Genomic DNA, 12827 nt, shown 5'->3' with positions numbered 1-12827 from the left:
GACGTATCTCATATCAGAGTGTTTGGCTGTGAAGCTTATATGCACGTACCCAAGGAGAAAAGAAACAAGCTTGACAGTAAATCTGAAAAGTGTATCTTTATTGGGTACAAGGATGCGTCAAAGGTTATAAGTTGTGGAATCCGGATACTAGAAGTGTAACTTACAGCAGAGACGTTGTATTCAGAGAATCTAAGTTGAATCAGATTTTTCCTGAAGCTCCTGAAAAGTCACAGATAGTGGAGTTGGATGTGGGTTTGAAAGAGGATACAATAAACTCACAGGTTGAATTGGAAAATTTGAATTCTGAAGCTGCTGAATATAATGAGGTAGAGGATGAATTTTCTGAAACTGAGGCTGAGGTTGAAGCACCAGTGCTGAGGAGATCCACGAGGGAAAGAAGACCATCTGAGAGGTATACACCTGAAAATTATATCCTGTGTGCTAGTGATGATGTTTGTGCATTTAGTATTACAGGTGATGATCCGAGCACTGTAAAACATGCGAGGAGCTCAGAGGATGCCAAACAGTGGGAGGAAGCTATGAAAGAAGAGATGAAGTCTCTGATGAAAAACCAAACTTGGAGTTTGGTGAATCTACCTGCAGACCGAAAAGCAATTGGTTGCAAGTGGGTGTTCAAGAAGAAGGTTGGTGCCAATGGGGAGATTGAACGCTACAAGGCTCGATTGGTTGCAAAGGGATATTCACAGACAGAAGGGGTTGATTATGGTGAGGTATTTTCACCTGTTGCAAAGTTAAATTCCATAAGACTGGTTTTGTCTGTAGCAGCTGCATATGACCTAGAGGTGGAGCAGCTGGATGTGAAGACAGCTTTTCTTCATGGTGATTTGGAGGAGGTTATTTTCATGAAGCAACCAGAGGGGTTCATTGCAAGAGGCAAAGAGGAGCTAGTCTGCAAGCTGAATAAATCTCTGTATGGCCTGAAGCAGTCCCCAAGGATGTGGTACATGAAGTTCGACACTTATGTGCTGAAGCTTGGCTTTGACCGTTGTGATGCTGATCACTGTGTTTATGTGAAAAGGTTAGAAGGTGACTTTGTTATTCTAACTTTGTATGTTGACGACATGTTACTCGTTGGAAACAGTTTGAAAATGATCAGCACTGTTAAAGGACTGCTAGCAAAGCAGTTTGAAATGAAAGATCTAGGCGCTGCAAATGTGATCTTGGGTATGCAGATTAAGAGGGAGCGTGACAAACGAAGATTATGGTTAAGTCAGCAGAAGTACATAGAAGATGTTCTGAAGAAATTCAAGATGACTGACTGCAAGCCTGTGTTGACTCCCATGTCTACTGGTTCTAAGTTATCGGCTGACCAGTGTCCCAAGACTGAAGAAGAAAAAGAAGAGATGGCGTCAGTTCCTTATGCTAGTGCAGTAGGGAGTCTGATGTATGCCATGATTTGTACTCGACCTGATATTGCTCAAGCAGTGGGAGTATTGAGCATGTATATGTCCAAGCCAGTAAATGAGCATTGGACGGCTGTGAAGCGTGTGTTCCGCTATCTTCGTGGTACGTCTGACCTTGGGTTATGCTATGAAGGCGTGAAGGGCTCAAGGGGACAGACATTGTTAGAGCTGAGATGCTTTGTGGATGCTGATTGGGGAGGTGACATTGATAGTAGAAGATCTACAAGTGGATATGTTGTTTCTTCATTTGGCGGAGCTATCAGTTGGATGAGTAAGAGGCAGAGCACTGTTGCTTTATCTTCTACAGAGGCTGAGTACATGGCCTTGACACATGCTGTTAAGGAAGCTATTTGGTTACGGAGGTTGTGCAAAGAGCTTGGCTTTGCACAAGGAGAGATGATCGTTGAGTGTGACAGTCAGAGCGCCATTTTCTTGGCTAAGAACCCAGGTTTCCATGCGAGGACCAAGCATATCGGCATACAGTACCACTTCATCAGAGAGAAGATTGAAGACAAGGTTGTATTGCTGGAGAAGGTTGACACAAAGGTCAACAATGCTGATTTTCTGACCAAGGCAGTGACTTCGGAGAAGTTTGAATGGTGTACAGATGCATTGGGATTGAAGAAACATGTGAAGCATTCACCAAGTGGGAGAATGTTGGGTATGGCTCATACTTCACATGATGATGTTGGCCCTAATTGTCGGGGTCAGCAGAAAGTCAACTGGGGTCCCGCTCCCAGGTGAGCGGGCGGGGGTCCAGGGGAGCCGCCCCGGCGGGTAGAGGCTAGGTAATGTTTAGGCCTCTGTTTCTATTGTAATTTTCTTAGCAGTTTGGGCTTGGGCCCATGAATAGCTGCTGTTAGGGTTTCTTGTAATCCTATTTATATTTGCCTTGTAAACCGAGAGACTTGTAACGAGTGGCGGTGAGGTGAATATAGTACAGACAAGCTGGACGTAGCCTATATTGGGTGAACCAGGGTAAATCATCGTGTCAATCTCTCTACTCTTATCTCTTTTTCTGTTTTCTCGATTCTGTGTGATTGTCGATTTCCAACAAGTCTGGCACTAAAATAGATGAGGACCTTCCTTCATATGTCATGAACACATACCATGATGAATCTACTCCTGTTCAAGTTCAGAAGCTTTCGGCTAAATTAAACAAATCAAAGGAAATTAATAAGACAAAAATAGATCTTGAAGATGTAAATGTGGTTTCTGATGCATGTACATTAAGGACGGACCTAAACTGGGCTCTGATGCTTGTAAAGTTGGCTTATGCAGTTCAGATAAGTTTGGTTCAGCCAGTGAACTAGCAGCTATATTAATGTCAGATAGTACAAAAGTTGGGAAAGATAAAGCAAATAAATTGGGAAGTGCAGTTACAAATTTGATTTTTGCTTTGGAGATAAGTGAACCATGCAAGACTAATTCTGTGGCCGAGTATAGATTGGTTTCATATCAAGGGTTATTTCATAATTTTACTCATTTTTTATCAATATTTTAATTTCAACCAAACATAGACTCGACAAATTTAATTCAATTTTTTCAGTAAAATTTGGCCTACCAAATATTTTTTTTTTTAACTTTTCTACTAAACTTATTTTTCCACCATATTCTTTGTAATTGTATTTTTTAATAAATAAATTTCTCCTGTACCAAACGCTCCCTCACGCTATAAAGCCTGTTGCTCTTGCTAAAGTAAATGATCCTACGCTGAAGCAATTTATAGAGAAGTGTCTAGTTCCAGCATCTATGAGATTGTCTGCATCCGAACTACTGAAAGACCCATTCCTTGCAACTGAAAATGCAAAGGAGATCAAACATGATAACACTGCAGATGCCTATTTCCCCCCACCAAATTGGTGAATCCACCAACATGTGAACCTCATCCAATGGAGATAGATTCAAACTTCAACTTCCTTAAATGACTAGCTTTCCTAATTGATTAGGAACTTCGAACAACTAGAGAGAAAGATCATGTTCCTTCTCAAGCAGCTGTTTCAAGCAAGGTTCCATATCCAACAAGGCATATGGAGCCCGTAGATAAATCAAGCTGGAGATGATCGCCTGTTGTACTGTTCAACGCAAGTGCACCACATATTTGTTTTTATGATTTTCAATTTGTTATGAACAAGTCAGAAGCCATTGTGCATATCTTACACAGTTGTAGATACTTTTCTTTCGGTCTTATCGTATTCTGTTGTATTGCAATATCTTGTGAAGTGAGCCTTGTAAATATTTATTTCTAAAAATATATCAATTTTATCAGTCTGCATGAGATTATTTATTAAGAGAAGGGTTGGTAAAAGTTTTATTTTTAAATTAAGAGGTTATATAATACTTATAAAGATAAATAAAAAATAATTGAAAATTTAGAATGTTTCATGATTATTTATTATTTTTCAAATTAAAAATATTTACTTACAATGAAAATTTTGCCCTCTTTTATATTTTTTCCCAAAATATTCTGTACTAACATACCAAAAAAAAATTTATAAACCATTGATTTTTTAATTTAATATATATAGTAGTCATGAACTTTTTTTTTTTTTTAAATATTGAAGATTTTTATTTCTACAAAAATTAATATATATTTTTGGATATATTGATCAAATTTTTTTATAAAAATTAATATCACATGACATATTTAGAAGAATTATATAAATTCTTTATTAAAGGATATTGTTGTCAAAAATATTTATTTTTATCCTATCTAATATTATACCGTGCATTACCAAACACTGGATAATATTATTTTATACAATAAATTATCTTATACTATGTCACGCCAAATACTGAATAGTATTAAAATTTAATCAGACCTTGTATAAGTAGTTCTTATACTGTAAAATACTATAAGGTAGTGTTTGGTTGAGGGTTTATTTTGGGATTGATGGGAAAGTGTAAGTGGATATTAGAAAATACCACGTTTGGTTCAGGTTTTTTCAAAAAATACTAGGCAAATAGGATAGATGGGAAAATGACTTTTGTGTTGATTTTTGGATGAAATTCACTGTTACAGAATACCACTTGAGATGTGGTATTTTGAGATAACTGGGGAAATGAAAAAATAGGTGCAAAGTTTCTCCCGAACATAGATTTTGCATATTTAAATAAATTTTCCTGATAATATTTCGGTCAACCAAACAACTTTTTTTACATTTTCCTACCAAACTCACTTTCTAACCATTTCCCTATCAATTACATTTCTCTAGTAAAAAAAAATTTCTCCCATACCAAACACTGCGTAAGACCTTCGTATCCTATTATGCACACCAAGAGTTTTTGGGTTCCCTATACGATTCCCAACATGCCAAGGGTTTCATGTTGGGAAAGGTTGCAATCAACAGGGCAAAATCCATTGATGAACGTCACCACTTGACCTCAAATGCTTCTGCCGCAGTTGCTTCCATTTATCGTAAAATGGATTTGAGAGGTAAACTAAGCATTAGAACAGCTATAGTCAATGAGAAGGTGAGAGAGATGGATTAGAAGTTTCAAGTTTCTGAAAAACTAAGTCTGCTATTGTTGTTGCTGAGCATAAGGCAAGTAGTATCGTGAGCTATCCTTACGTATCAACTGGAGCTTCATGGGTGTCAAGTGCTTTCACTGCTGTTGCAAAAGTAGCTGAGGATGTAAGCACAATGACCAAGGAGAAGGTTGAACTTGCTGAAGTAGAAAAAAAAGGAGATCATTTACTGTGAAAGGAAAGGAACCGGTTATGAATTGACACAAACACTCCGAGGGGCCTTCTGAAGTTTGTGCTCATTCAGGTCATGATAGTGAGTTGGGAATTATGTGACTCGATCTCACTCACAATCCTTGACATGCTCACAGGTAAAGTAGGACTGGTTTAGTTTGCTTAGTCGTAGTCAGAGTTCACTCATCACTTGCTTCAAGTTTGTTGTATGTGTTATGGATCCGACAAAGGTCACATTCTAGAAGCTTCAAATAGGATTAACGGTGTTCCGGATGGTCCAACAACATAGCAGTCCAAAGGTTCAAGCCCAAATCCCTATCCACGTCAGCCCTACCAACTCTCAGCCCCCAACCCCCAACGCGGTGACACTCCCTAGGAGAGACACTAAAACGTCTCATCTTGGGATTCTAGCCCCTAAGGAGACCGCCCCAGGTACTATGAGAGGAAACTTCCCTTTGTCATATGCTGACATCGCCAGGCATAAGGGATGCATCACTACTATCATAGCAGCGACTGCCACCCTCAGCAGCATCTGCCACCCCTAGCAGATCCCAAGGAGGGTTGACCCCCTCGTTATTATGCTCATTTGTATTAAGTCACACTCATACACACACTAAACCCTCCATTGTTATATGCTTGCATCATACTTGGAATAGTGCTTCCTAGCTTGGTCTTTACCTGTGCTAGAAGTATCATCCATATAGTGACATCATCCCCAAAGAGAACGTAGTGGGCTTATAGACCCCAACAGTACAAATGGCTAAGAGGAGAATTAAGAAAATTCTCCTTAATTATACTAATCCTACTATGGCAACAATAGATCAACAATTGGATCCCAATATTCTTAAGAGCCCAAAAGTTCATTCTTGTCAAGTAACTCATCTATAAATAAGGGGTTAAACCAATAAAGTACACATACTCTAAACCCTCTCTCTTAGCTTGTCACTGTGCACACATCCCACGCTTTGACTATATCGTCTTTATTATTGTGCACAGTAATCCGCTGATCTCTAGGGTACCTCCTCCATAGGTACTTGAGAGAGGGCAAACAGATCCTATATTGACATATCAATCTCTGATTGGACATTTCGATCTGTCAGATCGTAACAGTATGATATTAAGTCTTGTGAATTGTTATAATGATGTAGCAATTGTCTGACTTATCTGATTCTTAAATATGGATCAACATTCATGAAAAATGATTAGTATTTTTAGGGGAATAATATATTATAACTAGCAAGTAAGTTTACCACCTCTTAATACTGTATTTGTAACTGTTGGATAGTGGTCAACAAAACATTATAAAAGGAGGAAAGAGAGAGTGTGTGGAGGATGTGGTTGAAGAGAGAGAAAAAAATTGTATCAAATGACATTCATTGATTTGATTTCATCCAACGATTATAAGAGAGGTGGTAAACTTTTTTGGTAGTAAGTATAACATCTTCTATATTTTTAATAGCTTCTATATTTTTCTTTTCTTCTTCGCATACTTTAAACAGAAACAGTTAGACGTGTCTTACTTATAGCAAAAAAGCAAAAGAGTAAATATCTTTTTCGGTACTCAGCAAATTTTACGATATCCGCTTTAGTCCCTAACAAATAAAAAGGCTATTCGTGGTCCCTAAGAATTTCAAAGTGGACCCATTTTAATCCTTTTGAGGGACTAATGTGGATCTTTTTTGAAATTGTGAGAGCCCACGATTTCAACTAAATTGGTCCATTTTAAATTTGTGAGAACTCACGATTTCAACTAAATTGGTCCACTTTGAATTTCTTAGGACCACGAATAACCTTTTTATTTGCTAGAGACTAAAGCTGGTATCGTGAAATTTGCTGAGGACCAAAAATGATATTTACTCTAAACAAAAAGAACGAACCAATGATCGCAGTTGTTTCATCAAAAGATGTTTTCTTCTTGATTTGGTGTTCAATGTTCTTCATGAATCATGGATAAAACAGTGCTGCTCTGTTTTAATTACAACATTTTTTTTAACGTTATTAAAAATCAAATATAAACAATATACACAAGAAAAATTAATCCTATTTATTTATTTTCTCACAAGGATATTTATGTTATTTAAATTTAATTTAATTTTAAACAATAGAATGTTATTTCATTCCGAAAATTACCATTCCTTAGAGTAGGAATGATCCTATCCAATATAATTAGCTTATTGCATTTTTTTACTTTTATTTTTAATGTTTCATGTATCAAAAGTGACGCATGTAATTAATATATATATTTTTATATATAATTTAAGAGATTGAGAAATTGTTTCCTTTCAAAGCAAAAGATTAATATATAATTTAAAATATTATATTAATAGATAATTGATACAAATCATTTTTTAAACTATAAAATATATATCTAGAACATTTTGTTAAACACGTTAAGATCAGTAATGCCTTGCAAGTACATAGTGAGATCGACTGGAAAGTTTCATTCCATTTTCACTGATAAAATTTAGTAGGATTAGTAAATAATTTATTCAATAATAAAAGAAGTGTTGAAAAAATGTTATTAGTATTTTTGAATATATCACTAACTAATGGTTAATTCAATCAAATGAAGTTACTTTTTTTTGCATCGACCTTAATTTAAGCAATATAAAAAAGAAGAAAAAATAATTAGGAATGGTCGAACTAAAATACTAGCGTTCCTTGAAGTAGAATTAAAATAATAAAAAAACAAATCATATTTTGCAAAGACTGTTTAAATTATTTTTCACCAAATCATAGATTGGGGCAGAACTGCACGAGCATTTACAAGTTTGAGCGCCCCACAACATCACCGAAAAAGAAATTAAAAAATACTTTAAATAATTTAATAGTTTATTATTAAAGCCATTATTAAATGTGATAATATAATTCTCAAGTTTTTAATAGGATAACATAGAATCCTCAATGTGAATGAGAAATTTTCGTAAAAAATGATCTAGAATCAGAAAAGTGCCAACGAATATTTGAAAGTGCTTTTCCTGATTTTTTTTTTTTTTTTGTACATTATTCAACTTTCTCCGGGCACACGGCCCATTTGAACTAAAGCTTCGCAACCGGAGAAAGAATGAGACCGAAAATTTTTTAGCTTATCCTCTGGCCCTTGATCCCTGCACCAAGCAATTTTTTGGGAGCTCAGCTGCCAACTGAGCTACCCTTGGGGTTCATATTTTATTTCGAAGCGGCGAATTAACTCTTCCTTCATATTTTTTTTTTATGTAAATGAAAATTAAATACATAATCTAATATAATTTATCTAAATCCCTCGTGACTATAACAATCCCAGGAACTTTCTCCTCGTTTGTATTTTGTAATGAAAGAAAATCTCATCAATAAAGGATTAAATTAAAGATACGAGCCAATAAATAATATAATAATAGAAAACCCTTATTAAGGGGTTAAGGGTCAATAAGCTTTTATTCGGTGGTTAAAGGTCAATAAGCTGTTTAGTGTATAATGTAGCCAGTGAAAAATTGAAACCCCAATTACAAATAACAATCACAAATGCCACAAAGCCTCTCTTTCTCGTCCATTTCTGCACCTATTTTCTCTCCTCCTGCTCACTGAGAGAGATGAGCTGACCCTCTGTCCCAGACGGCGTAACGGACATCCAAAAGCGCCGTCACTACACCAACATCCTTTGAGTCACGTGCCCTTCAAAAACCTCAACTTGATGGCTTTAGAGCAGAAATTATCGTTGGGTCAGAATACGAACCCAGTTGACGAAGCAGACGGAAACGCTAACGGCGTGGATGCTCGGCTGGCGTCGACGGAAGGAGGAGATGAAGGAGGGAAAGCGCCGAGACTGCCCCGCTGGACAAGGCAGGAGATTCTGGTTCTGATACAGGGAAAGAGAGACGCAGAGAACAAGTTTAGGAGGGGTCGCACCGCGGGATTGCCATTCGGGTCGGGTCAGGTGGAGCCGAAATGGGCATCGGTGTCTTCGTACTGCCGAAAGCATGGAGTGAACAGGGGTCCAGTTCAGTGCCGGAAAAGGTGGAGCAATTTGGCCGGAGACTACAAGAAGATCAAAGAATGGGAGTCTCAAATAAGGGAGGAGACGGAATCGTTTTGGGTCATGAGAAACGATTTAAGGAGAGAGAGGAAATTGCCCGGATTTTTCGACAAGGAGGTCTATGATATTCTAGATTCAGGGTCGCAGGCGCCGGCGTTAGCTCTTGCTCTGTCATCGACTCCAGCAACAGTGACGGAGCCGGTTGGCAATGACAAGGACAAGGACAAGGACAAGGACAACAAAAGAGTGGCGGATGAGGATTACACTGAGCCACACCTGTATGATAGTAATAGGAGCGCGGTTGGTGAGGATGGCTTGTTCTCAGATTTTGAACAAGAAGAAGTGGGTGCCAGTCCTGAGAAGAAGAATGTTTTGGCGCCTTCTAAGGACATTCCTGCTCCTATTCCTATCTCAGGTTCAATTCACTTTTGTTTATTTAGGGAACACTGCTGGTTGAGGCTTCCTTTTACTTTCTTTTTTTCTTTCTTTTTTTATCTTGTGATTTCATTTTTGTGGCTTTTCTGCACCTACTAGTACTACCATCTTGTTCCCGGCACCTACTGGCATGAGGCTTTATTTTCTTTTTCTTCTAGCTATGCCGTGTTTACTCTTGTCTCTTATAAAGTTGGGAATATGTTGTCTGATTACCGTTTGGGACTTTTTCGCTCATGTTTTCTTCTGATTTACAGAGAAGCAATATCAACCACTCCTCCCTGGCTGCCAAGGTGAAGGTAATGCTCAAGATAGAATTCCTGTTTACCGCATTTATGTGATTGTTTGAGATATTGGAAATGAGAATAGCAGCCTCGAAAATTTGTTGAGTTCACGAAGGATGTAATGATCGATTAAGAATCACATGTATCGTTTTAAGATTCCAATGATATAGTTAGCAATAGCATTTAGCTGTCGCAATATGTTCAATTGAACTTTATATTTGATCCAATTCGGCTTCTATGTTCTGTTCTGTTTTGAATTTAGCATTCTCATCTATCCAATCTTGATGCAGTGGGCCCTCGGAATAAATCCTCTCATATGACCGGACTCCGGAGGTCATGTGACACAATCTCAGCCATTCATTGACAGATAATGGTTATTTCTTCTCATTCTCTATCCTAATGCGCTCTCCATAACCATTGATTTGTTTATGGACAACTAGTATCGTCTCATATGATCTCATATCATATAAGAGGATCCTTTCCCGTGAACTGTGAACCCAAAGGCTGATGCCTGTTTTACTTAATCTGCAATCAATGACAAGATGGCTAACCCAAAAACATGGAAGCTTCAATGATAATTTACCCCATCTTCAGAATATAGTGAACTTGGAGCTTGTAGACCTTCAATCAGCTAAAATCTATGTGTGACAGCTTGTTACGTTGTTCAAAATATTAGTGCTTTTGTTTCTGTTGCTGCTTCTGATTCCTGCAGCAGCTGCATTTCTAATCAGCCACCTGAGAAGACAGTCGATTGTTTGCTCATTCTTTACATCAGTTTTCTGTTGTTGCATTTGAAATTTTTAATAATGCTAATATATAACTATTTTCTTTTCCCATTTCTTTAATATCCTTATTGTACTAAATTTCATTATGGGAATCGGGAATTGATAGAATAGGACAGAGTCATCCAACGTGTGATTGCTTACTTAAAAGGATCTTGAAATTACTTGAAAGCTCAGGTATAAATCATGCATCTGTAGAATATAAAATAGATCGAAGTTCCTTATATATGAGTGAACCGTGTCAGCTGCTATGTTGATCCAAAATAACTTCTCCACAATATTAAATTGTGCCGTAACTTATTCCTTAATGGTCCAAATTCTGTACATGCCTCACATGGTATGATTAATTATGTTTTTACTATTCATGTTTCAAAAGAATTTTATTCGTAAATGGAAAATTCTTAGATAAAAGTCATTCTTAGAGCTCCATGTAATAGCTTAGGATTTTGAAATAACTGTTTCTTAGCCACAAGCTTTGATTATGGAATTTTGAACTTTTTAGCTTCAGCTGTGGCTGTAGTTTCTCATAATAGGCGTGAAAGCAAAGGTGCTGGTTTGACATTTATGATGTTAAGGAGTTAACTGATGCATGACTATACATTTGACTTGTTTACACATTTTTTTTATTCTGTAGGTGTGAACAATGACAAACAGCAAGCTTCAAATCCCGAAATGGGTTCTGCAGCTCAAGGAGAATTGAGAAGGAAACGGTTAGCAACAGAAGGAGAGGAAATGGGTTCTGCATCTCAAGGACAACGGAAAAGGAAACGGTTAGCAACAGACGGAGAGGAGGAAACTTCGCAATATCAATTAATTGATGTCTTAGAAAGAAATGGCAAGATGCTAAGCGCTCAGCTCGAAGTGCAAAATATAAATTTCCAGTTGGATCGGGAGCAGCGGAAAGACCACGCAAATAACTTGGTTGCTGTACTTGATAAGCTTGCAGATGCTCTGGGGAGAATCGCTGAGAAATTATAGTGCAAGAGCAATCAGAATGCAATGTACATAACAGTTGGGGTCCTGTAGATAATAGTGGTTTCTGTCATTTATCTCAGGAAGTATTCTAGAAGATGATCGTCACACTTGTTCTCCGCTTGTTTTTCTATCTAGATATGCCATATTTCTGCGGTTTATTACTGCCATTTTAGGATTTTATACACACATTTCGAAATTGCTGCACTTATTCTCTCTCTCTCTCTCACTGCTATATAAATGAGGTTATACAAATCTTTCCCCGGGCAATAATAGTGGAGTGGTTGTACATATGACATTTCATATTGAGATGCATTTTTATTAATTGAGCCTTTCGTTACTTGTTCATGATTTATTTGTTCCTCTGGCACGCACGGTCTTCTTTATTACTTGGCGTTCTTCCTTACTCTTGTAGATTGCATTTGTTTAAAAATTTACTAATTTATGATATTTTTGTTAGGGTTTACCGTGTGTCATTCAAAACGACACAAGTTGTGTCTTTTTAATGAGTTACACAGAGTACTACCGGTCGTATTCTGTGTAATTTTAAAAAGTTATTTTTTTTCACTTTACACGTCAGCGATGTGATTGGAGAGAGAAAAAAAAGTAACTTTTCAGTTTTACACAAAGTATGACCGATTATACTTTGTATAAAACATCTAAAATGACATTAGTTTGTGTCATTCAGAATGATACTTCTTTTTCTCTTTTTGTTACGTTAGCATAACTTGACAATAACATTGTAGAAAAGGTCTGCTTTGTTGCGCGACATGTTTGATCCGGTATCAAAAAATGTTTCAGATTTTTCCTTTATAGATCCATTTAATCTTGAAGTAATTGTCTAGGTCCGATTATTCATATGTCAGGTTAACACTTTTATTTATACAAAGAAAGGACGTCCCTTTCTCTCTGACATTTTTCTCTCTCAGTTGTCCTTTTTTAACTCTATACTTTCCTTTTTTATTTCTTTTTTGGCCCGTTTAACTTTTTGTTTTTCTGGTATATTCAAGCTAAACAAGAAGAATTGGCCATTGAAGTACATATTTCTTGGCCAAAAAGAAGAAAATATGGGATATAGATGGAAATACCCATAAAAATGAGGATAATATAAGGAGCTTTTGGTATAGAGATAAATTTTAGATTCTCTTAAAATTCACATTAAAAATCCTAGTTTACTAGAATTTAGGATTTTTAAATTTTTTCTGCGAAAAATAAATTAAA

General features: G+C 36.8%; 1 protein-coding gene across 1 annotated transcript; it reads left to right on the top strand.

The window, feature by feature from the left end:
* The first annotated feature begins 8594 nt into the window (after positions 1-8594).
* Positions 8595-11932, top strand: LOC133307640 (trihelix transcription factor ASR3-like). Its single transcript, XM_061508188.1, has 3 exons — positions 8595-9551; positions 9826-9867; positions 11269-11932. The coding sequence occupies exons 1-3, from the start codon at positions 8795-8797 to the stop codon at positions 11610-11612; spliced, it is 1143 nt and encodes a 380-aa protein (XP_061364172.1). The 5' UTR covers positions 8595-8794; the 3' UTR covers positions 11613-11932.
* The last annotated feature ends 895 nt before the right edge of the window (positions 11933-12827 follow it).

The sequence above is a fragment of the Gastrolobium bilobum genome, unplaced genomic scaffold (assembly GCF_033153095.1).
Source record: "Gastrolobium bilobum isolate Gb01-03AN ecotype WA unplaced genomic scaffold, APGP_CSIRO_Gbil_v1 utg11686, whole genome shotgun sequence".
NCBI lineage: Eukaryota > Viridiplantae > Streptophyta > Magnoliopsida > Fabales > Fabaceae > Gastrolobium > Gastrolobium bilobum.
The sequence above is the reverse complement of the archived record's forward strand: the minus strand, read 5'-3'. Positions and strand labels throughout refer to the sequence as shown.